The 25,886-nt window shown below is 39.6% G+C and overlaps 1 protein-coding gene across 3 annotated transcripts in view; it reads right to left on the reverse strand.

The window, feature by feature from the left end:
• Window positions 1-3,913: 3,913 nt before the first annotated feature.
• The window catches only part of agpat3 (1-acylglycerol-3-phosphate O-acyltransferase 3), a 30,996-nt gene continuing 9,023 nt past the window's right edge, over window positions 3,914-25,886 (reverse strand). Inside the window, exons 1-10 of one of the 3 annotated variants that reach the window (XM_012850999.3) lie at window positions 24,434-24,884; window positions 17,997-18,054; window positions 16,071-16,302; window positions 14,062-14,231; window positions 13,798-13,959; window positions 12,318-12,471; window positions 12,116-12,218; window positions 10,722-10,797; window positions 10,369-10,567; window positions 3,914-7,800 (exon numbers count right to left, since the gene is read on the reverse strand). In XM_012850999.3, coding sequence (XP_012706453.1) covers window positions 7,709-7,800; window positions 10,369-10,567; window positions 10,722-10,797; window positions 12,116-12,218; window positions 12,318-12,471; window positions 13,798-13,959; window positions 14,062-14,231; window positions 16,071-16,248 — 1,134 coding nt within the window. In that variant the 5' untranslated portion in view covers window positions 16,249-16,302; window positions 17,997-18,054; window positions 24,434-24,884 and the 3' untranslated portion in view covers window positions 3,914-7,708. Of the gene's footprint in view, window positions 7,801-10,368; window positions 10,568-10,721; window positions 10,798-12,115; window positions 12,219-12,317; window positions 12,472-13,797; window positions 13,960-14,061; window positions 14,232-16,070; window positions 16,303-17,996; window positions 18,055-23,381; window positions 23,481-24,433; window positions 24,885-25,886 lie in introns of those variants that run through there. The other 2 variants (XM_036139538.1, XM_012850998.3) reach the window with 2 other exon arrangements.

Below are 25,886 nucleotides of genomic sequence, written 5' to 3' on the forward strand. Positions count from 1 at the left end.
TAACCCCTCCCCAACACTAACATTCAACATAACATGTCACTACACCCAGATTTCGGGGCCTGATCACTAGTGTGTAGTTGTAATCACTAAAGCTGTGTGCTGACTCTAGCTTGTTCTTCTTTAGGTCCAAATATAATTACTTCAGTTTTGTTTCTGTTCAGCTGGAGTAAGTTTTGGCACATCTTTGATTTGATTTGTTCTAGCATTCAGTGCATGGATAGGTTCATGGTCACCTGGTGACATTGTAACATTGAGCTGCGTATCATCTGCATAGTCATGGTAACTAATCTTGTTTCTTGCTATAACCTCAGCTAGTGGGTGCATATAGATATTTATTAGAAGGGGTCCTAGGATTGAACCTTGTGGTACCTCACATGTGACTTTTGCCCGCTCCGATGAGAAGTTACCCATTGACACAAAGAAGTCTCTGTTTTTCAGGTAGGATTTGAACCAATTGAGTGCTGTACCCAGCTCTCCAGTTGCTTCAATAATATACCATGGTCAACAGTTTCAAATGTAGCGCTGGGGTCCAACATCCACATAAATTCCACTGTCTGAACTTATGTGGATGTGTAAGGAAGCTACTTAACCGTTGAAACAGCTTTTTCAATAATTTTACTGATAAATGGAAAATTGGAGTTTGGCCTGTAATTCTGCAGATTTGATTTGTCCAGATTGCTCTTTTTTAATCAGCGGTTTAATAACTGCTGCTTTTAAAGCCTGGAGATAAACCCCTGATGAGAGTGATGGGTCTACTTTTTGGATCAGGTCAGATGCAATGACACGCTGGACTTTAAGGAAAGTTGTAGGGAAGATACCAAGCCAGCAGGAGGAGGAGCTTAACTGATTTATAATTTATAATCTTTTATAGCTGAGTAGTTGATATGTAGTTATTTTGTCTACATTTATTATATTTGAGCATAACATAGGTACTGGATTTGGTGTGGATGTGCAAATTAACACCCTAATCTTTAGGAAGTTTCTCTGCAAAGAAGTTGGCAAATGCATTGCAGACCCTGGTAGAGCGGAGCACTGGTGGTACAATCACAGGACGGTTTGTGAGTCTTTCAACTGTGGTGAATAAAGCACGCTCGTTGTTGAAGTTTTGGTTTAGAATTTCCGCAAAGAACATTTCCCTTGCATGTTTTGATGAGTGACAGCTTTGCAGCCTCTTTTTATAGATTTCATAATAAACATGAAGTTGAGTTTTTAGCCATTTATGACCCAGAAGCTACAAATACAGAGAGACCAGGATACTGTTAAAAGGTTTGTTGTAGGTTGGGATGACGGAGAAAATAAGGAAGTGGATCTGGGGACTGGCTGACTGGTAAGGCTGGTCGCAGACCGTAGGGAAGTGAAAGGATAGAGGTGAGCACTGTTAAAAAGCAGAAAGGCAAGATGCTGCGGCAGAGGCTGACCTATGGGAAGTTTTTGGTGAAGCCAGACTTGACTGTGGGTTTACCCGACTGAGGAACAAGGAACCATGGAGTGACTTTGAGCTAAGATTTGGTCAGGTACCGCTCAGGGTGAGCTAATCCTCTAAAGCCTTCCCTCTAAAGCCGCCTTAAATGCTCCTAATTGCCGTGGATGGGAAACACCTGGGCTGCTGTCCACCTGTCGTGCTCAAGAACACCACCACACCTCCAGAGCACAGTAAATAGGCTGGAGTTTTCCACTGTTAAACTTCAATATTTCCTCTTATCTGTACCTGAGTATGGCATATCAATACTCTAGATTAGACTAGTATGTTTATTTTTGTTCTGCTAATAAATGTGTTTAATTGTCTGTGTGTCTTGGCCACTGTCACACTCAAATTTCCCCGTTACGGGTCAATAAAGAAATTCTTATATTATATTATCTTATGCAAGCTATAGTATGCTCTATAAAGGAGCTACCTTGAAAGTTAGATTGTATGCGCTTACATTTCTGCTGCATGCTCCACTCTTATTACAATGCAATGATTGACACCGATTCAGTAAAGGATGCTGTTCCATCCGAGATCTGAGTTCACGTCTGGCCAGCTTTACTTTCCTCCATCTTAAAGTGGCATTTTCTGCAACCTCCAGCATCTCCACGTTGGTTAATCTGAACGTTTTTAATCAGTGGTGATCACATATCCTCGTCTTCCTCCATCTTTGTTTCCCGTAACCATCACATCAATCTTCTGAAGCAGTTCTGCGATCTGAGCATCGTCATCCTCCACCAAAACACTTGTGTGTAACAGACGGTATCTACATGCACACTTTATGTGTAATTTTGCAGAGAGGTTCCTCTCAGTTGTTCACATCTAGTGTCTAAAAAGCTCAAGACCTCCCTCTACTGTCTGCTTTCTGCCTTTGTGAGTTGGACCAGATCATTAAGGTGTGCAAGCACTTTTATTGTTACAGATTAATTGGTTAGATTTGTGCAGGGATAGGGTTAGTGGGTGTGGGTTTTCTTTAGCAGGGACAGGAAAGGTGGTCAGAATGGACAGAACGGATAGAGTGAAATAAAGGGCGCTGAAGGAAGAGGCAGCAGAAGACTTGATACTGGAGAGGAGGCTCACTTTCCAGCAGGACAGCAACCCTAAACTTACAGCCAGAGCTACACCGCAGGGGTTTAAATCAAGCATGTTCATACGATAGAATGGCCCAATCAAAGTCCATCTGATCTGAGCTTGAGCCATTTTGCAGAAAACTGGGAAAAATATTTGCATTGACATCGATTATTTATTTCCTGCGTCACAAACATGCTCCACATCATGTACACGAGACGTATTGATGTTGAGGGGTTGGAATGGGAACAACTGTGAATTGGTTCATAGGGATTAAATAGTTTTGAGGCACTGCAGTTTTCTGTCATATGTGACTTTTTCTGCCACAAAATACATCCATTGACTAAATATACTTTATTGTCCCACAGTGAGGAAATTCAGGTGTTCTAGAAGCAAAGTGAAGGCATACGAAGACATGCAGATAAACAAGAGTAAAATATAACATAAATGAGACTATGCAAGGGAAACTAACAGAAGAAAAACAGTAATAGTGAAAAAAATGACAGTGTAAGAGAAAAGTGCAACTTATTAGGATACCTTTCTATTCTTGCTGAAAATTGTACAGAATGTGTTTGTATATGAACAAAAAAATATATTAAAGAGTATTAGTCTACGTTTTTTATTACTTTGGGGAAAGTAGAAATGTATTTAGTTTATGAATTTAGCTTATTTATTCATATGCTTACTTAAATATGTTTTAGGGTTTAAGGCTTGCTTGTAGCTGTATTAATGACCACAGTGAGGCAGTCCAAGCAGGAAATGCCCAAATCAAGTAAAACACCCAGTGACATTTTTTTGTCAGTGGGTCTTTCAGAAGAACCCGGCTCTGCTGGAGTTTTTCTCCCCACCGTCGCTACGTGCATGCTTGGTATGAGGTATTGCTGCAGTCAACGAGACATTGCAGGCAACTGTCCTCTGTAACTACATGCTCATCCAGGAGCGAAGGCTGCAAGTCTGACTCAATCTTTTTGAACATCTTTTAATCAGTCTGAATAATAAACCGATTTTGACTGCAATGTTTGGCAACCAAGGTCAACTGGGAATAAATGTATTTGACCTGGAACCGGTCTTTGAAATTTGATTGAAATGATTTTGTAAAATACCTTGGCTTTAAATAAACTAAATTGAACCTTTAACCTCACAAGTCACAAAAGACAACTGTTTTAGAATAATTTGCTGCAGACTACTCACTACTGTGTTCACAGTAATGCAATAAGCTTTTAAATTATTTGAGTGATTGAAATCCAGGAAGTCATTGAAACTGCACAGATTACCTCCAGCATTTTAGATAGTAATCCCTACAGCTACATAATTTGTACTAGCTGATTATCCAAATAAAATGAGAATGTAGTGACAAAAAAAACTGCAAAGACACACAGGTACGTTCCCCAGAAAGCCTCTTTATTCAGAGTCAGAGTTAATGCCACAGCAGTTGCATCACCAGTCTGTAAAAGAATCCCTGAGTCAGATTGAACTCAATTCACCGACTGTGCAAAAAAAATGCACATCATGCAATTATAAAAAAAAAAAAAAAAAAAAAAGGGGAGTGCATTAAGAAATGTTTAATCGCGAGGTCCAGAAAGAGCTTTGAGAGCATAATTTAACCCCAGCTCCCTGTTGTGGTTTCAAATGAAAGAGGCGTCGCAGCTGCAGGTATTTACAGCTCCACTTTGATCTTTCTTCTGTTGCCCCCCCAGGGGTAGAGATTTGGTTGTAGCCTGAAATAACAGTGCAGTCATTCAGAGAGCACACTGTGGAAAAACAAGAAGAGCATCTAGGGCATTTCTAAACAGAGCATCATCCTTATTTACATTATGTACAAGAAACCCTGCGGTTGTAGGCGGAACACCGACAAAACAGGTCATTCAAAAAGTCTAAAAAGCAGCTACGCACAGCTCTAGTTTCTAAAAGTGTTGGACATTCAGCATTTAGTTTATATACACACACGTCTGTAGTTTACACTAAGTCCCACCGCTGTCACCTAATGTGTCGAATGGCAGGTGAAAACTGTGGATGTGTGGTGAAAAACAAAAAGGTGAATGAATGTGAGCGTGACTCTGATCATGGGTGGAAAAAGCAGGCTGCTGCTGCTGCACACCTTTCACCTGCAGGCTGCGTGTTCATGCACAGAGAAACTCAAGACACACAAATCCAAGGAGTAGAAGTTGCTTCAAGATTAAATCCTTTAATATTCTCAAATGTTTATGTGGAAGAAAAACATAAAAATTATAGCTGTAGAAAAAAAAACAACTAATAGCTGATGCAAGAAGTGCAACTAAAGGAAATAAATTGATGATTTTTCCAAAATAAAGCGCTAATAGTTGGCCTTTATTTAAAGAATCATTTCAGTGTAATAAAAAAATAAATCAAATACAGAAAAAAAACATGTTTATTTATATGTAAATAAAGCATCTTGTCTTTTCTGCTTTGCAATGTGATTTTCCTGTGAATGGCAGAAATTGTTGGGATATAAACTGGTGTCAATGCTGGTTCTGGTTCAGAGAACACGTATGAGTAGAAAAAGAAAACTGTACTTAATCCCAGCAAGCTGCACATTTACCAGCTAAAATTGGGTCCTAAATTCTTCAATTCAATCTCTGCCACATGGGTTAAGGTCTACACCTTTAAAAATAATAGAAATAATAACCAAGCAGCACTAATTTCATGGCCAAAAGTGCCTCAATCCAATTGAATCGCTAAACAAACATCAATAAAGGTGACAATTTAGATAAAAAAATGAAGTACATAAATTAAATACCTCAACAACTACATGAATGTTTAAATATTTTATATATTGCATTGTTCGAATTGTTTCAACCCTAATATTTTCTATTAATTACTTCATACTAAACAAATAGCAAAATAATGAATCTAAAACCTTTAATAAAATTTTTAAATCAAACTACATTTAATGCTTTTTTTCATTGAATAATCCATTATATAAATTTTTGATATAAATACACGTAGATATTCATTATTTCCAATTTAAATTGTCACCAATATAAATGCTTATTCAGGATCTATTTACTGGTATTCACCAAATTGTGGCACTTTTGGCCCTAGATACTAATTAAGGCTTGCATGAAATCTGTCTGGTTAGAGACGACTACAGAAAGAGGAGCTGGACATTTTCCTGCTGTGGAGTAATGATCCCAGAAAGTCTCATTCATCCATGTTTTGCTTCCAAAACGTGACCCCAGGTTCTCTCATGTGCCACCCAGGAGGACCGGCAGTGTGGAAACCTGCCTGCGTTTTAAATTCAAGAAATCAAAACCTTCCTATAATGTATTCAAAGTTGTTTTTGTTTAAGTTTTTTTTTTAAGACAACAAAAATAAATTCCTCGAATTCATCTGAAATGATTTAATATGGATAACAAAAGATCCTCCTATAGAAAAAACAAAAAAAGACCGTTTGATGCAAAAAAAAAAAAAAAAAATCAAATTCCTTTACGCTATTGAATGAAATAAAGCGTTTTCTCTTGTCTCATAGATCATTTTTCTTCCTAAAACAAACTAATAAATTCCTTTTATGTCCACTCTGAAGATTTAAAGTGATTTGATCAAACAAAGCTTTACAAAATAAACCTTCAATTAACATGTTCCTATTAAACGACTGAGTTAATTTCAAATTCTTCAGTAATTGTAGTAATCAACTGTTCCTACTCCACCATGCATTAGTGTACTGACAGGAATCAAGGGTGAGTATTTCAAACGGGACCAAAGTGGCATTATGCATTTCAAAAGGGAGGTAAAATAAGCAATCCCTTGCCTGAGCAAGCTTGATTTAAGGCAAAGGTTAAAAATACTCCTATTGCAGTCTACGCTAACAGCTGTGTGGCTACACGTGGACAGTCGGTGAGCTTTGCCCCCTGAATCTGTGTTGAAGGAGCACATTTAGGAGGTCGGAGAACGTCCGGATGCACGCTGATGAGAAAAATGCGAGCTCCTAAATGCGGAAGTGAAATCCGACCGGCGAAATGAAGCGACGTGCGTTTTAAAGTTTGCGCATTCAGAGCCCTTGGTGTAGTTTGACGGACACCAGCCTGTCCGATCCAACGTGTGACGCAGGTCAGCCGAAACCAAGACTAAAGGCGCGCTGATACGTCTGTATTTAGAGAATTTTGTTAGGAATTTCAAATCAAATGCATTATTTCTTTCCATTTAAATATGTAATAATAATAATAATAATAAAAAGACTCTCCGACAGCCATTAAGCGTCCCTCTGGAGACGATTTTCAAGCTAGTTTTAGATTTTCTCTTAGAGATGCACCGAGAAAAATCGTCTGGTGGCTCCAATCAGCTGATTTTCAGCAAGTCTGAAACCAAAAAAAAAACCTCATAATCAGTGTCGCTGTGGGGCAGCAGAATAGAAAGTTTGACCCTTTTGGGCATTCATTCATCCCATTTTATTCATTTTGTTTCTGCTTTTCAATATTAGTAAACTAAATTTTTTACAGCGATTTCGCTCTAGCGGTGCCTCTTCTAGTAAAACAATGGCTCAAAGCAGGAAGGAAAAACAACATTCTTAACGGGAATCTGTAATTATGAAATCTGCAGCATGCAGGTTTGAAGCTTCACATTAAGTTGAGACTGGATATTCGCCACAGAATCCTCATCGGTGCACCTCTAATGTTCATTTCACAAAATTTATTCCAGCTTTTTGGCAGGTTTTGAGTGATTTTTGTGAAGCGACCTGATAAAAAGGAAAGCCAGGCTGGGCCTAAAGGCACCGATTTCTATCACAAGATCTTCTTAAGAAAAAAAAAAAAAAAGATGGCGCTAGATGGCGGTGTAGATAAAGACAATCAATATGGATTAGACCGCTTTACGCAAGCTCAAAAATAATTCCCAAACTGGCTGACGGCTGACAGGAAGTGAACGGGGCTTTTGTAGTTTAGAAAATGACCTCGGAAAATGGACCCCCCCCCCCCCCCCAATAATCTGTGATGCACCAGAGAGCCTCATTCCCACACCTTCTGTTATTCTCTCCCACTCTAGCGCCGGCAGGATTTTTTTTTGACCCTGGTGTTAGTTATGTTTTCACAGGTGGGCCTCCTCCCCGGCCGGCCGACGCAGTCGATGGTAGGAGGAGGACGGAGCTGGGCAGGGAGGGAGACACCGCGGGGGGGGGCGGCCGTACGAACACGGCCCAACACGGGAGGGGGTTAACACAGTTTAGTTTTGTTTCTTGGCCTCCTGGTTTCCGTAACTGGACCCTGTTTTCTTCACCTCTGTGACTCCGATGAGACGTCGAATAGCTACAGAGGCTGGGAAGGACAAAAGAGGGACACAAAAACAACAGCGGTGAATGAGGACGTCAACACAAAAGGCAACACTTATGATCTATAATCCCTTTAAAAGATTGTCATACCTTTTGAACCTTTTTAACATTTTTGACATTACAACCAAGAACTTTAATGCGTTCTTTTCGGTTTACGTGTGAAAGACCAAAACAAAGTTTTGCATAGTTCTAACAGAGAAGGAAAACTAAAACTACAGCTGCAAGTCTTTTGGGGCATCTCTCTACAGTTTAAAATTAGTTTAAAATCGCCTTTGACTGTTCTAGTTAAACTGTTTTTAATGTTCTTCTTTAATGTTTTTGTTTCTACATTCTATCCCTACTTGCTTTTATTCTGTTTTATTTTCCTATATTTTAATCATGTAAAGCACTTTGCATTGTCTCTGTACTGAATTGTGCTATATAAATAAATTTGCCTTGCCCTGCCTTACAGGATTTGTACATCTACACCAGGGGTGTCAAACTCATTTTGGTTGAGGGGCCGCATACAGCTTAATCTGATCTCAAGAGGGCCACACGAGTTAACTCGTTGCAAGATTAAATAGAACTAATAAAAGTGGACTTTTTGTTCATTTTTATATGAAATGAATTTCACTTTTACACAATATATTATGAATAACCTCAGCGTTTTTAAGAAACGTATGTGCAATTTCAACAATATTTTTACTCAGTTAAACATTTACTTAAGTGCATTATGCATAAGAACTGATCACAGTGATTGTACAATGTTGAAAAACATTTATTCACATTTTTTGGAACTTAAAAACACTGTCCTGCATGACAAAATACATCAAACAGATTAAGAAATTATATAAAATCAATTTTCCACGTCTGAAGCTCAGGGCTACCATCTGCTGATTTAAACACAGCGCCCCTCGTGGACAATATAGGAACTGCAGATTTTCAATTAAACGAAGTACATGTTTTTTTCAATAATTGTTTTATCATTCTCTTCCTTTTATCTTTTCTTTTGTTCTTCTTGTTCTTCTTTTCCTCTCCTACTTTCCCATTGTATAGTCCATATCATTTGAGATATTCCCCGCATGAATCATAATAAAACTATTCACATTCATAAATCAAGCGGAGCACTATGGTAAAAGCAGTACTGCTCCACTTGTGAAAGTCAAATCTGATGAGCTCTTTTTGGAATTAAGACAACAATTCTTATTGCCACATTGCCAGACAGGACACTGGATTAAAAAAAACATATTTTTTTATAATGATAATGCATTTAGCCACCGGGCCGGACTAAATTGTTCGGCGGGCCGGAACCGGCCCGCGGGCCGTATGTTTGACACCCCTGATCTAAAGGGAAAATATTTGTCTCGGTAGGTTGGCTGTGGCATTTCCAAACGATAAAATTTTGCTTCCACTTAAAAAGTAAGCCTACTTTATGGTGCTTTCCCACATTCATTTCTAATAAAACACATTAAAGTTTGAGTTAATAACATTAAAAACTGCAAAACGTAGTATAGATATTCCTGCACGGTGCAGCACCTGGTTTTGTCATTCAAAATTAAGTTGCATTAGATTTTCATTCTGGAGCCCGTTTAACTCTAACCTGACAACAGCCAGCTGCATGTATCGCTCCGCCTAGCTCCACTCACATACATCTGGGACACGGCTCATTTAAAGTGATTTCCCCAACCAAATTTTTGGTCTGGCCAATCAGGACGCAGGGCGGGTGTTTCATGGATGTGACGTAGTGGAGAAGCCACCGTGAGATTCCAACAACAATGGCGGCTCGCATCGAGGAAGCAAGCGTTAGCATTGATGCTGCTATTTCTTCCGTGTTGTCCAATCTATCTGATATTGTTTCATTAAAAGAACATCAGAGAACGGCTCTGAAGGCTTTTGTTGGTGGAAACCATGTTTTCGTCCTTCTCCCGACCGGATTTGGCAAGCGGTTAGCCGCTAACAAGCGGTTAGCGGCTAACCGTTAGCGGTTAGCGCGAACCATGTTAGGAGGCCTTTAGTCCTCGACGCGGTCGGCCCAGGATCGACTCCGACCCGCGGCGCTTTGCCGCCTGTCTTCCCCCCTCTTCCTGTCAGCTCACTGTCAATAAAACGCTTGCCACTACAGTGTTTCCCGCAGGAATTTGCTTATGCGAGGCGGACCGACTCGCGGGGGGGGGGGGGGGGGGGGGGGGGGGTGGGGGGGTGGATGGATGACTTTTTCTCCGCGGACCGGCTCGCGGAGCGGCGGGGGGGGGGGGGGGGGGGGGGGGGGGTGGACGACACGTTTTCCGCGGCCGCCTCGCCAAGATAGCGCTGCGGGAAACCCTGCACTAGAGCGGCAAACACATTAAAACTGCGTCGGTCTCATCAGCGTCACGGGTTAGCTTCGGTGTGAGTGGTTGAAATAGCACGTCGATAAAGATGACAGACAAGTGGCTTATCCAATCATATGCAAGGAGTTTTGATAAGGCCCAGCCTTCAGTAAAGGCAATTCCTATGGCGGTGTCCCAGATGTATGTGAGTGGAGCTAGGCGGAGCGATACATGCAGCTGGCTGTTGTCAGGTTAGTTTAACTCACCGATGATGAGGAAGGTGATGAAACCAATGATGAGGAGCGGGGAGCCGCTGACGACCACGCCGCACGCAAAATTGATGAGGGGCGACAACAGGAGGGTGGCCCAGAACAGGAAGTTAAGCAGCGTCCACGGGCGGCGCGGTGGGATAATTGTAGGTCCGGGGAACTTTCCTTCCTTGTTGTACTGCTCCTGTAAGGCGTCCTGAGAAACAGAGAGCAGAACACAACATCATTATAAACCATAAACCATAAAAGGTACATTCAACCACCGCAAAATAGATACTGACAGAATGGCCGCTCCCTTGTTAAAGAATATAAGAACAGAATGAAGAAGATCGGATTAAATTTATGCTCACCTTCTCCTGGTACAGCTTGTGCAGCCAGTTGGCACACTCCTGCTCATCGTCCGGTATTTCCTCCACAGGAAACCGCCTGGATGGGAGAAAGCCCACGATTACATGGGACCGATCGCAGAAGTGGACTTCAGCAAAGTCCAAACACAAATCATCACACGGGATGTAAACTAACAAGTCCACGGTCCTAATTCCAGCTGGAAAAAGTGTCATTTTAAGCATACAGTAATATTAAATAATAGCCGTGGAAAGATAAAATGCTTTTTTAGGTGGAAAAAGACTTTCAGCCTGAAGCTCCACACAGATTTTATATAAAATATATATAACAGAAATCTCTCCCTTGACATTGATGCTGCAGGTTCTGCCTCGGGATTATCTTTTATGTTCAGTTTCTTTCGTTTAGATCAGATTTAAAGGAGGTGAAGATGCTGTGATTTACTAATTTTGATTTATCTATTTTTCTTGTTTACTAAATTCAATATTGTATTCAATATTGAAGGAGAAGATCCAGTATTTTTTTTATAACATTATGGGCCTTTAAAATGTTGAAAAAGATTAACTTTGATAAAGGCTGACAGCAGGGGATAATTATGCATGTTACACACATCATGAAATACCCGAAAGCTGAAGTAGGGCTATGATCCTAGTTAGTTCAAGAAGCAGTGAGACGGCCATTTAATAAAGCTTTTAGTTTGTTTGTTTAGTCTTTACATTTATTTGTGTAAATCAATTAACTAGTGTTGGTAATTACAACAATAATAATAACGATAACAACGATAATATTAGCTGCACAGCGTTTAAAACAGCAACTCAAAGTTATGTCTGAGAAATTGCAAGCAATGCCTTTATTTTGTTAAGGAATAAATAAGAGATTCTAAAAATAAAGTAAATAATAATCTTTGAAAAACGTATATATTTATTTCTTTATTTATATTTATTTTTTTTACACACATCCCCCCAGACCTCTCCAGGGGTGGAAAATGATAAAAGCAAATCCTTTGCTTGGGAGACAGCGTAGAGACAATGAAGTGAAAACATGTGGTCTGCAGTGCTGACTTTTAACCACCAGGGGGTGCTTTGTCAATTAATTTCAATCCTGGAAACCCCCTGCAACCTAGAAATAAATCCTCACAATCTATACACCCTATGGTATTTTTTTTGTAATTTCAATTAAATGACATTTTTTAATCAAAATTCAGTTCCTGCTAGAAATGTTCTAGTTTCTCAGTCACCTAAGATGCGTTTAGTCATTACTCAAACCATTAATGTGCTGGAGTCTAACCTGCTCCATTCGCCTACTGATGACTGAATCACAGCAGGAGGTAAGAGACATTTATCATTAATTCTTCTTTAATTGAAAAAACATAAAGTAAACAGAGAAAATGAGCTGAACTTACTTAACGCGCAGGTCAGCTTTGTATTTCTTGCCGTTGACGATGCTCAGCAGAGTGGGAGTCTGCTTGTCCTTGAAGTTTAAAGTCACATCATACACAGCAGTGACTATGAGACAGAAAAAAAAAAAAACACAGTGAGAACAAATAAAGCACCTTAGTTTATCTCAGTGTGTGATGCTGGTGTGTGTCAATGTAGCTAGCGCACCTGTGCCTTTAAGACACTGCATCGTGGTGGTGAATCCTTTGGTTCGGGGTAAAAGGTGATACTTGAGCTTGGGCAGACCTTTACTCTCTGCTACCTGCATGCTGATTTGGTGCTTCTTCTCCGTAAAGCGCGTCCCTTCACAGTACAGCAGAAACTGTGGAGACAGAGGCAGCATTTATACAAAAACAGTAGGAAGAAAATCAAATCACAGGATACGGCGGTCCTCTTATCTCTTGTCCTGCTCCCTCTGCTTAGTTGAATTACAGATCAGATTCACCTCAGTGAGACATGATGCTCAAACAATGTCACCATCTAACCTCACGGGAGCACTGAAGCTGACAGATGGAGGGTAAACCAACTTAACTGGGCCCGACTCGATGGGAGAATAATGTCTGATTGGAACAGCCTTTTAAACTCAATGTCTCAAAAAAAATAAAATAAAAATATATATATATATATATATATATATAATATATATATATATATATAGATATATATATATATATATATATATATATATATATATATATATATATATATATATATATATATATATATATATACTCTACAAAACTGCATCTCTTCTTACATTTACAGCAGATTTGTGCATCAAGAAATACTTGAACATGTGAGAAAAAGGAAATAAATTACACAAACATGTCATTTAAATCCATTATTAAACGGGTTTTCAGGGTTTCCTTTTTTCACCTCTGGAATAATCGCCAAAATTAGAAATATTCAGGATACATACACTTGGTCTGGCGTTCTGTTAGCTGTGACATCATCCAGGGAAGACAGATCATCCGCTATTGCCATATAACATAGAAAGTATTCCTGGGTCAATGTGTGCTTCTGTGGTTTCTGTGTCTCTGCTCTGTCTTCTCTAAACCCCAGTCGGTCGAGGCAGATGAGCGTTCACACTGAGCCTGGTTCTGGTTCTGCTGGAGGTTTTCCTTCCTGTTAAAGGGGAGTTTTCCTCTCCACTATCGCCTCATGCATGCTCAGTATGAGGGATTGCTGCAAAGCCATCAACAATGCAGACAACTCTCCTTGTGACTCTACGCTCTTTCAGGAGGAGTGAATGCTGCTTGTTAAGACTTGATGCAACCTGCTGGGTTTCCTTAGATAGGGGAATTTTTTACTAATCTGTCTGGATGATTTGATTGAATTTGTCTTTGCAAAGTGCCTTAAGAGGACATGTGTTGTGAATTGGTGCTATATAAATAAAATCAAATTGAATTCTGTTGAGAAATGTTAACTTCAGCTGGTGCTCTCAAGTAATCAGGACATCAGAAATCCCTGAGTGAGTAGTTTTATTCTGATAAAATTGTTTAAAGAATGGAACCAGTCAAAGATAGTGTCTGTAAGAGCTATGTTTGTATAAACGGATGTCTGCAGCCAGGTGTGACAGATCTAAAACAGATAACACATCATCACACTTCAACATGCCAGGAGATCAACAGCCAAGACAAGTACGCACCCACATATATTCAGGATAGTCCTTGAGCCTGTCCAGGCCTGCAAAGACGGTGTCTCGGTCCTCCTCCCACCTTCTTTTGCAAAAAACTATTTCTAGAAAGTACCAGGTCCAACCGATCAGAGGGACCTTCAGCAGCTCATGCTTGGCCAGCACTTTTGAACTCTAGAGAGACCAGAAAGACACTTTTACAGTTAGAACGATGTAAAAATATACAGCTAAGAACTATTTCCGATGTCCGTGGTCCCAATCTGGCGCTCCACTGACCCCTAAGACCCCATATCTTTCACATATGGTCCAGCCACAGAGGAAGTCGATTTCAAAGTTGTGGTTGAGGATGATGATGACGTGCTCCTTGCCGAACTTGTCCACCGTAGCCTGGTCGGTGTATAGGGTGCATTCTGTGCCCGACCACCACTCCAGCATCATCACCAGCTCTGCGTGAAAACAAACAGTGACTGCATGATGATATAAACACTTTAAACGTCAAAAAAAAATTCAGGCATCTGTTCTGCTCTAATAAATATTTGGGTAGAGCTTTTCCAAGTAAAAATATCTGTCAAAAGGTTAGCAGCAGCCGAGTCATTTGTGTCTCAGAGTTTGGCGCGGGACTGTGTGAAAGTTCAGCCGACGGCCCCTTGTCCTCCGCCTGCTCTGTCAGACGTGCAGCAAATAAAGGAATCCTGCAGCTCTCTCTGTCTGACACAGAGCCTTTCACATTTCCTCACATAGGAAGGAACTGCGTGTGCGAGGCTAGCACAAAATGACATGTAATTGTGGTAACCCTTGAGGCGCTGCAGAGATCTGAAGCTTCTGTTGACAAGACAGCCTTTAGTCCACAAATCTGACCTTAAGGCAAGGAGAAAAGAACAAGATGTCTGCTCATGAAGGGGGACACAGCAAATATTAGGACTGGATAGATCTAGGATGAGCCGATTCCAAATGATTCTCAATATAGCTCAGCTTAATTTGATTTGACTCCAATGTCAAGATTTATTTATTACTTTCAAATTAATGCTCAAAGTCATTCAATCAACAGAACCAGCCAAATATTATATTTAAGCTCAATTTATTGAACGCTGATATATTAACAGGAAAATAAAGTGTATTTGGTTCAATGCATTTAATGTATGACAGAAACAAAAATGTGCCCAAACGTCTGATTTTAGGGACGAAGGCGCTTCTAAAATCCTGTCGGACATGTCACTACCCGATCCGTACCATCAGCTCATTTGCGCGTGTGCAAACAGAATAACTTCCGGTGGGAAATATTTCGTTTTTCTTACTTTTTTATTCTTTTGTATTTTTTCGAGGCAGGGGTTTCTTTTTGAATATCTTTGTATTTGCGGCAATAATGCATATTCTAAAAAATAAACAACAGAAATATATAAAAAATACATTGTTTTTTTTATAGCAAAAATGTTTCCCAGTTGTGGTTAGGGAAATAAAAATATATAAACCATTTCTTAAAGTACATAAACCCCCAGCTATAAACACATAGGAGTACAGAAACGTATTTGATTTTGAATTTTTTTAAAGTTAGAAGTTTTTTTTATCATTTATTTGATTTGCATATGTATGCATTTTGTGCTTGATAAATGTATTTTAATAAGGTATGCCTTCGCTTTGTGTGTGTTCTTTGTTCTATTCCCTGTTCGTTTTTCTAAAAAAAAAAAAACAACAATGCGACTACTATAATCACAAGGTTTTCTTTAGTTCATGATGTGTACACCAGAGGGCGCTAATTTCTCAATCGATAATTTTAACTTTCTAATAAAATAAATGTTTAGAACAAGATTATTTGTATAACGAAATTCATCGTATAATTGTATAACTGATTTTAGGGACGAAGGCGCTTTTAAAATCCTGATGGCCGTTCCACAAATTCGTCTCACTTGCACTTCCTCATTGTGAACAGTAATGCAGCTCTGTAATAACGCCCCCTAGGGGTTGGGAGGTATATCAATATTGAAAGCCAGAATATCGATATTAAATCGTTTTTAAAAAACATCGATATTAATCTTTGTATCGATTTTTATGCACAGCCCTAACAAACATGTGGAAGGAGAGTTTTCTAGTCGGGTGAGACCAAGACTAAACTTTTTCTGTCTCGGAAACATTCTAATAATGACAATAAAGGAAACCTTAATAAAATATGCTGATGTTTGTGGTCGTAGCGTAACAAATATGAAAGATCAGGGGGTGTTAATACTTTAGGAAGGCTCTGGGCGGCATCAGAGAGAGTCCAAACATGCAAGGCAGGATGATGTACTCACGACTCCACAGAGAGTAGGAGAGCCGGCAGTTGATTCTGCGGTAGAGCTGCCTGTTGATCGGCCAGAGGACGCAGGTGCACAGCTGGATGAAGTTTATGATGAGGCCGCTCACCACAAACACAAAGCCCATCAGCAGCTGCAGGATGAACAGGCTCTTCAGGTAGGTCAGGAGACCCATGGCTGAGGGGCCTGGAGGGGCTGAGTGGGCTCCTCTCTATACACCACGACCAACCTGAAGTCAAAAGAGCAGAACGTTGTTTAGATTTTGGTAAGATGCGGTTTTTATTTTAAAGGGATCCGTGATTAGTTGAACATGCTGGCCTAAATATTAATAATTAATGATAATTTTCCTATTAACTTAAAAATTTCTGTCTGAAATACGTAAAATGTATTTACTTCAAAAGTTGTATATCCTTTGTTATGTTTTTTTCACCTGTGCAATGCATGCTGGGTTAATGACGCGGTTAGGTCCTACTGGACTGGAACCTACAGTTGTTTTTATTTTTTCCCATTATATTAAGTTTGAGTGGTGTAAATTTAGACAATGCCACACATTATCGCTGTTGGCTGCAATTTCAAAACAAAAAAAAAAAACCTGAAAAAGTGAGGAGAGTCTTAATCTCTTCCCTCAGGAAAAAGAAAAAGAGAAAAGCAATGAGAAAAATCAACCTCCATTGGACCCACAATTGTGCTTTCAACACTTCTCTCCAGGAGACTAAGTACTTTGTGTGAACAAAATTGATGAAGGAGCTAACAGGTGGTCGTTACCTACCATGCCGACTATTTTTATCCATAAAGCGCCTAAACCCCGTCGCCTTGCGACAGAATGACACTTAGAGAAACAGAGACAGGCAACACTGGAAGCCCTTTTAAAAGGAGCTATAAGTAATACTGACACCTTGTGGCTCTAATTGGAACAACAGCTTGCCAATCACAATCTAATATGCCGTTTTTAAATGGTGTTGCTGTTGTAAATTTTTACTTCCACAGGACAGGTCTATGACGATGTATCTTGTTCTATTTCCGGTCCGCTTCTCTTACTGGCTTCCATGTTTGCAGGCTGCTGCTCTTTTACCAAGATAAAATACCAAATGTTGCGCTCTGCTTTGGGAACTCTGTGAACTCTCATATGATTGGCTCAGAAACCAGGAAGTAAACACGGGCTACACTCTGAACCCAAGTAGTTCTGGACCGTACCTCTAAGTTTGACAGGAGAAATATTTGACTAAAACATTGTTGATGGAGAGGACTGATTGTTTATAGGCAATGTTACTTCCATCCCAGGGGACAAATGAGAATGATTTAGGTTCATTTTACAGTAAATATTTTACTTATAGCTCCTTTACATAACTGAGGTACTGCCACTGTCGCCAGTACCAAATGTGACATCACAGACTCGACAACGCACCGAAGACCAGACCCTAAACAGTTGTTAACAGACCGAAGACCGGACCGATCAGATCCTAAGCAAGTGTTATTGGACCGGACACAGAGCACTACTTGCCCGGATCACACCGCCTATGAGTGTTATGCGTCGTTTTTATTATTATGACTATATTATTATTACTACATTGCCTTTAATTTCAAAATGCTCCAGTTCAAACTGAAAAGGTTTAACGTTATTCATTGTTGTATTGGCTGGACAGAGCTAACGCTAAAGGACCTGTAAATATAATTTACCCAGAATGCATTGCAGCATAAAGAACATGGGGATGCCCGTGTGACAATATTTTATATGCCTTTCTAAAAAAAAAAAAAAGCATCTTATAGTATTTTTATTGTGTTGTTTTTACATCTAAAAATAGATATTTCCCAAATAAAGTCTGTTGTTGCGACTAATCGTGGATCCCTTTAAGGATGTGCCTGGCTAAACTCGGATGAACTTTCAGGCAAATGTCTCTAAAATTACACAAACGTGGACCTTACCACGGTGGAGTTCCTTTACAAGCCGCGTTTACACGGCCCTTCAGCCAACACCACCGACCTGCGAACAGACAGCAGAGGAGACACTCGGTCAACGGTGAGAAGCAGCAACACAACAAAGGCAGCAGTACTGTTGGTGCAAACCTGCTTAAAATAGCAGAAGCAGAAAATAGCCTCTTTCTTTCTCAGCGTGGGTCACAAGTCAAAACCACTTTGAAAAAGTGAACTCGTTTTGAATAGTGAAAACTCCTTTTTTTTTAAATAATGTTGCACTGAAAACACAATGTAAGGCATGGGCTGGTTTAATAAGGGTTCAATAAGTCAAGATAAGATGCTGGTTAGCTGTTGGAAACATCTCCGGTAACAAAATAATCTCGGGACAGACGTGTCATGTGAAAACTTCAGGAGCACCACCCGTCCCTCTTATTAAGGGCAGGGGTGTCCAAGGTGTGGTCTGGGGACCATTTGCGGCCCTTGCACTGTGTAGCCCCCCAACCACAGTTCAAGGACGGTATAAATTGGTAAAACCAAACGATGCAAATGGACACTTCTGTAATTGTAAATGGCCTGTACTTGTTTACTCTTTATTGGGTCCAAGGACTCCAAAACGCTCCAAACTAGGGCAGACTGACAGAAGCGGAGCTGCCAGACAGTCGGCGCCGCCGGGCCCTCTGACCACCGCCAGCAGACAAAGCGAGTAAAGCGTCTGGGCCCACGGTCAGAGCCAGGGTTCAAACTGGCAGGACGAATTTCTAGTTTTTTAATGACAACTTTATATATTCTTAAATGGATAATGTTAGGTATAAAGTCTATTTCATTAATTGGTCATGGATTTTTGCATCAATGTTATTTTTCACTCCAGACTTGGGCACAACCAGTAAACTTGGCTAGACACAGCAAGAGTTTCCAAGTGACCCTTGCTGTATTTTCAAATACTTACTTTGTTCCATTATAGTCAAGCATGTTTTATTTATGGGTGAAAAGGTAAAAATGAAACAATTCACAATAAATGATTGAGCATTTTTAACTGGAAAACTAACTATGGGCCCTGATTGTGGTTTAGTGTATAAAGATGTTTTTTATTTTTATTTTGTTCCCCTTAATTCATGCCAAATGCTTTTAACATTGCGCCTTGTTTTTTTTAGAATATGTATGAAAGGAAGAAAAAAAAACTTAAAATTTTTTAAACTCTTGAAGCTATTTTTTTAATTTGAAATTATACTTGAATATTTAATTATTAATATTCCTTGTTTGTAATTGTTTTGCTTAATAAAATCATAATTCTTTTGTATTTTGTATCATCAGTATGACAAAAAAATGTAGCTTCCCAGTCAAGACCTGTTATTTGTTCAGGTACGCTCAGAGATGCACATCACCTCATGGGCATGAATGTCATAATTTCAGGATTTTAAGGATGAACCTCCCTTTCCAATCGCAGTGATTTTTAAAAAAATTAATTAGGAGCACAGGTTTTAATCTGTTTTGGATTTTTTGTTAATCTCCAAAAGGTCAATGTTCTATATGTTCTCAAAAAGTGATCACAGAGCTTCTACATCTGTGATGTTGTCAAATTTGACAATTTGACAACAGCAACAATAAGTGATAAGTGATAAGTGATTTGATATGGGCGATGATGGACACCACTGTACGGTTTTATATCTTTAAAACTACAGCTGGCAAATTACAGAAAACGAGCTGTTTTTAAACAAAACTACTTGATAATGGTACCATATTTTTACTCAATGGTATCATACCGTGGTAATCTCATACTGACCCATGCCTACAATGGAGGTTGGCTCTCAGATGGTTTTGTTGTATGAAATTTGAATATTTTTTTAAATCTTTATTAAAATTCAGACGGTTAAAAAAAAAAATAGCTCCAGGGATCTGCTCATGACAGCGTCCCAAATCTCCAAATGTGTTTTCTTTTAGACCCATCTTAATTATTAATGTGGCTTCTGGATTATTATGGTGAAGAAGAATAAGACCGTATAGTCCAGTAAATGATTAACAGCAGTTGCTGGAGGTTACCTTTCCTCCAGTGGGGAAACCAACGATTCACGGTGGGACTTGATCAGAACTCGGCAACAGCCTGAGGAGGAGTCCAGGCTGCCGGTGTACTGTAAAGCATGCTGAAATAGTCCAAATCAGGAAGACTGTCTGATTTTTTTATGCAGACAAAGACCGGCTGCTGGGTTTTAAATGATTTACACCCTGACCTTGAGATCCATTTGGTAAAATATATATATATATATATATATATATATATATATATATATATATATATATATATATATATATATATATAAAAAATCTGATTTATAAAGCTCTCTGACAGAAAACCTGTTTTTGGAAAAGCAACCAACACACAACAATGACAAGGGAAGCTTGTTAATGTTTGTGCAGGAAGGTGGCTACAGAACAATCAGGAATGGACTGTTCCCACAACTGCAGCAAAGCCCATTATAGTGTAGGCTAAGCCAGTTTTAAAGGAGTTCTGACCAACGTTTCTAATCCGAGATCCGGTAGCAACCCCATGGTTCTTCAGGCTCGGCCCACTGGCTGCTTCCTTAAACACTCTTCTCTCCTCATATTCTGCCCTTTTGAACTTAAATCCAATAAGAAACGATCCCAGAAACTATAACGGCTACAAAAAATAAAAATACTAAATTTCCTTCACCATGAGTTAAAATTCAGTAATACACGCTGCAGCAAAACAATTTTATAATTGTTACAATAGAGTACTGATCTCATGAAACCAACAGTGGGAATTTTTTTTTTACATCCTTTAAAAGCAACAATCCCAACAAACATTAATTTCAACATTAAATATCATTGATGTTTTCCTATAACAATAAACTGAGTTGCTGCTTCCCTAAACACATCGGACAGTTTTTCAGGTCACAACCTTCACAAAATGTGGGAAAAACAAAGATTATCATCTGAACAGACACTAGGTTTTCAGCTGTCTTGTTACCTACAACGTTTTCTATAAATAAACCTTTGCTAGTACTAACAATATTGAGCCTGAGAGTAAAGTGTGGTGAAAATAACATATGCAGGGTTTTGGTCAAAAAGAAAGCAGCAGCCCATTTTTAAACCCTTAAATACCCCTTCACATTTCTATTTTCTTTATAAATACCAGTGACTGCGAGGTGAGGCATCTTAATATTAGGTCAAACAGACGTTATGAGGCCAGACTGTTGCAGGTAGGGGAGAGATTTTCATGAAAGGAACTTATTAGGGGAAAAACAAGGTCTGATTTTGGAGCCAGTAAATGCAAAAATTCAAACACAGTAGCAGTATTGTATTGGGTACTGTAGCGAGGGTGGATCATCAGTTTAAAGAGGAATAAATGTGTCAGCATGATGCTGCAGATTTGACCTTTGTGATGGTAACATCACAGCACGGTTTATCTTTAAAAATGAGGATGGTGGTTATTAGACATCTATGGTTTCAGGCGGTGAGTGAGAGCAGGATGTGAGTCCAGGAGTAACCCCGAATGAGGAACAGAGAGGGCTTATCAGGGTTTCTGAATGCTTCACTAATTTTATTAAATTTAGAATTTCTTAGAACCAGTACGGTTTAAATTTGAGATCTAAATTAATTACAAAAATCCTGAATTATGTTTAACGACCTAGGAAAGTTACACATCATTTTATTAGCTTAACTGGTGTTTACCTCTATGTGAAGTGAGTAGTTTCACACCTAGAGTACCAAGCTTCAACACCTCTAGAAAGCTTCAGCAGTTACTAGCAACACGTTTCAGCAAACCCCTGATATCTCCGTTTTTAAGCCAAGCCTCCTCATGTCTAATATCTTAATTGAGCGAGCTGATAATGGAAACTGTACAAACATCTGTTTGGTTTAATTATCTAAACATACAACAGGTCAGTTTCAGGGAAAGATTCCTCTTTCTAGTACTTTGCATAAGACGCCTGAGAAGAGGGTCCAATTGACCAGAGTTTTCTCTGTTTGTTTTAAGCATAGGGTAGTTTAATGCTGCCCCTCCCCTGCCTGTTGCTGCATACGTCTACAATTGTAATACTGCAACACCTTCTCAGGTATAAAGCCCTTAATAATTAAACATCATACATCAGAGCTCTGATTACCCCGTATATTTCTAACAGAGCACTTCGCTCTCAGACTGCGGGTCTGCTGGTGGTTCCTAGAGTCTCTAAAAGTAGAATGGGAGACAGATCCTTTAGACATCAGGCTCCTCTCCTGTGGGATCATCTCCCAGTTTGGTATGTGAGGCAGACACCCCGTCTACTTTTAAGACTAGGCTTAAAATGTTCCTTTTTGATAAAGCTCAGAGTTGCTCAGTTTATCTTGATCTCTGTAGTTATGCTGCTATAGGCTTAAGCTGCTAGAGGGCGTGAAGACCCAGTTTCCCTCGTTCTGCTGAAATATACTATTCTCCAATTTTGAATTGTTATTTTAACATCAAACTTAATGTTCTCTTTTTTTCCCCCTCTACCTAGTAGCTACATCTGGCCTTGTGTTTAGCTGTGAAGCATCACTGGGGGGAGGGGGGGCGACTTTCAATAACTTCACCTTATAGATGATAGACTCTGTCTCTCAGACGTAGCCATTACCTAACCTGTAATTCGACTAACTGTCTGCGCTCTCTTTCATCTTCTTGGCCAAAAACCTCGCTTGGAGCCCGTCTGCTCAACTTTGTTGATTTCTTAGACATAGCCACCTATGCATTTAGTCTGCCACTGCCCTCTCTTACATAGAAAGTATGCCTGAATTAGTGCTTCGGTGTTCTTTTTGTGTCTCCGTCTTCTCAAACCTCCAGTCGGTCGTGGCAGATGGTCGTTCACACTCAGCCTGGTACTGCTGGAGGTTCCTACCTGTTTAAGAAGTGTTTTCCTCTCCACTGTTGCTACATGCATGCTCAATATGAGGATTTGCTGCAAAGTCAACGACACAATATGCCAGGAACTGTCCACTGTAGCTACATGCTCATCCAGGAGTGAATGTTACAGGCAAGTGACTTGATAGACATTTTAACTAATCTGTCTGTATGATTTGATTGAATTGACTTTGTAGAGTGTCTTGAGATGCTGTGATTTGGCACGATGTAAATAAAAATTCCCAGGTTAGCGTATTTTCTCTCTCTTAGATAAGCAGCAGGGGAATTTCTTTTTAAACCTACAATAACCTTGTAAATTTGTTTCTTTTTCCACCCCCACCCCCCAGCTTAGTCCCAGAAAAACTCAAAGATCACAGATGTTATTCTAACAAGTACTGACTGCTTAGAGGCCTCCAGGCTGGCAGAAGAATCCAGGTTTGTTTTCCAGCCTCTCTCACATCTGTCAAACACATGAATCCAAAAACAAACAAACAATATCCGTGTTTGCTAGATTTAATGATTCTTACAATCAGGATCGCCGTTTCTCGTTTACTGTAGCTCACCCCTCAGCGGTCAGTCACTGTTGGTATGTTTCGTCTCGAGCTGCCAACAAAGTTGCTTCCTCGGCCAGATTCTTTGCTGCTGCAACATGCCGGGCCGCAGACCGATTTCCAAATAAGTCATGAACTTTGCTCTCATTTTTTTTTTCTCTTTCTACAGACACTCCTTTCTGATCCCATCTATGCCACGAATAAGGTCATAAACAGCAACTACAGAGGATTCAACACAACTTAGAGCTTAGACATATCTTTTCAAACATGGTTGCAAATAACTTGGTTATATTATTAATAAAAAAAATAGATGTTAAGCTCAATTAAAGCTGCACAGTCATCTATAAACCAAACTGGCATTCAGCCGCTCTGCAGTGCAGCTGTCTTTTGTTATCAGCCCATAACATGGAGATAAAAAAGTGGTTATTTTTTTAAACAAGCACTTATATCAGTTTGCGCCACTCCTTTGTTTCCAAAACAATATAGCACAACTTCTTCACTCCATTTCCACCTGCTGTTTTGCAGGATACCTCAAAAGGAAAACCGTGTGGATCAGCGTACAGCTCAGCAGTTGGGAGCAGACGTTCTTTTTTTTTATTAAAATGCTCAATAAACGAATGAAAATCTGAAGAAAATAAAAATCTAATGGAGCACATCAAAGTCCTGTGCATTGTGGAAAACATAGATGTGCTCCTGAAATATGAGCGAAGGGATTAACCATGAACAGGTGGTTGGGGGAAATAATAAATGTAGATGGAGACGATGAAAGCGGGCCATACTTGTGGCTAAGTAACGCTGACTGGGTTAAAGCTGCTTAAGGCTGGACGGCTCTCCTATACTCAAAATTAACCCCTGCATGTCTTAAAAATGCAGAGGTTGCAGAGGAATTAAAAAAACAACAACATTTTGCTTGAAGAGAAATACTCCAGATACACTCAGAGGTTTTTTTGCTGCATTTTAAAATGTGGAGTATAATCAGACTGGACGCACATTTCCATTCTAAAGCCAGAAGCCTTTGCTGGACTTACCAGTAGACATAGTAGGCCATGGCCATGAACACCATGGCCCCACAGATCCCAGTGAAGATCATGACCGCGCTCTGGTTCAGCATTTTGCCTCTTCGTTATCCCCCCAAATCCAAAGTAAATAAAAATGAAAGTAAAGGCCTGCGGAGAGCGGTGGATGGTCACAGGCTGGCCTGCCTCATAGCCACGATAATCCCACAGCAGGGGGAAAAAAAAATTGGATTATGATGATGACAGCAGAACAGATCCCAGAACCTGATGGAGGAACTGCCTGGTCAGCGTGGGCGCAGGAGCTGTGGCATCACCCATCAGCCGCAGGACGAAAAAAAAATTACCAAAAACAACGCATTTCCCTTCTGAATAAGCGCACAAACCAACTGAACAGCCCCAATAAAGAATATCTGGAGGATAGCTAGAGAGACAGTTTACTTCTGGAAGGCAGGAGCCGCACATGTACTGTAAGGAGCATCTTGGATTCACGTCGTCTAATCCAGTGGATCAGATTAGCGCTGATTACCAGGCTATGTGCACCCTGAATATGTCAGATCGCATTAACACTTACATAGAACAAGACAGAGTTTGTTTCTACCAGGATACTGAAGGCATCTGCTGAGCTCCAACAACCAGTCACCGTGTAGACGGTCTTCACGCACCTGCTGCACTGCAAAAAGAGAACTAAAAATAAGTAAAAGTTTCTTGAAATTAATGTATTTCTCCTTTATTTGAGCAGGTGAATAAGATTATTTGCCAATGGAATGAGTATTTTTAGCCCTTAAAATAAGATAATTAGATATACTGCACTTGAAATAAGATGATGGAGATGAATTGTTGCTATTGTAAGTGTAAAAATCTTATTCCATTGGCAAATAATCTTATTTACCTGCTCAAATCAAAGAAAAATACTCTAATTTCAAGAAATATTTTCTTATTTTTAGCTCTATTCTTGCAGTGTGATAGGAACCGACATTAATAATCATTTCCAAATAAATGTTTTCTGTGTGTGTTGCTAAACTCTGCGTCCCACCTGCTGTAGGTAACAGTGCCTTGTTAAAGTATTCATACCGCTTGAACTTTTCCACATTATATCACATTACAGTGATTTAAAAATAAAAATCAAAGCTAATAGATGTCCTGTGGACAGACTCTCTCCCCTGAGCAAAGGATCTCTGCAGCTCCTCTTTTTTTTACTTTGTCAATATCTTGTTGTTGTTTTTTTAGAGTACTATTGATTTTTGGGTTAATTAGATGGTTTATTAGAAGGTTATTTAATTTTCCAGGAGACTGGTACCCTTTCTACAAGTAAAGAGCCAGCAATTTATTTTATTTTTAACCAGATCAGCAGAAACTGCACTGCAAGAAGGGAACTAAAAGTAGGGGAAAATTTCTTGAAATCAGTGTATTTTTCCTTGATTTGAGGAGCTAAATAAGACTATTTGCCAATGGAATAAGATTTTTG

The sequence above is a fragment of the Fundulus heteroclitus genome, chromosome 7 (assembly GCF_011125445.2).
Source record: "Fundulus heteroclitus isolate FHET01 chromosome 7, MU-UCD_Fhet_4.1, whole genome shotgun sequence".
Taxonomy (NCBI): domain Eukaryota; kingdom Metazoa; phylum Chordata; class Actinopteri; order Cyprinodontiformes; family Fundulidae; genus Fundulus; species Fundulus heteroclitus.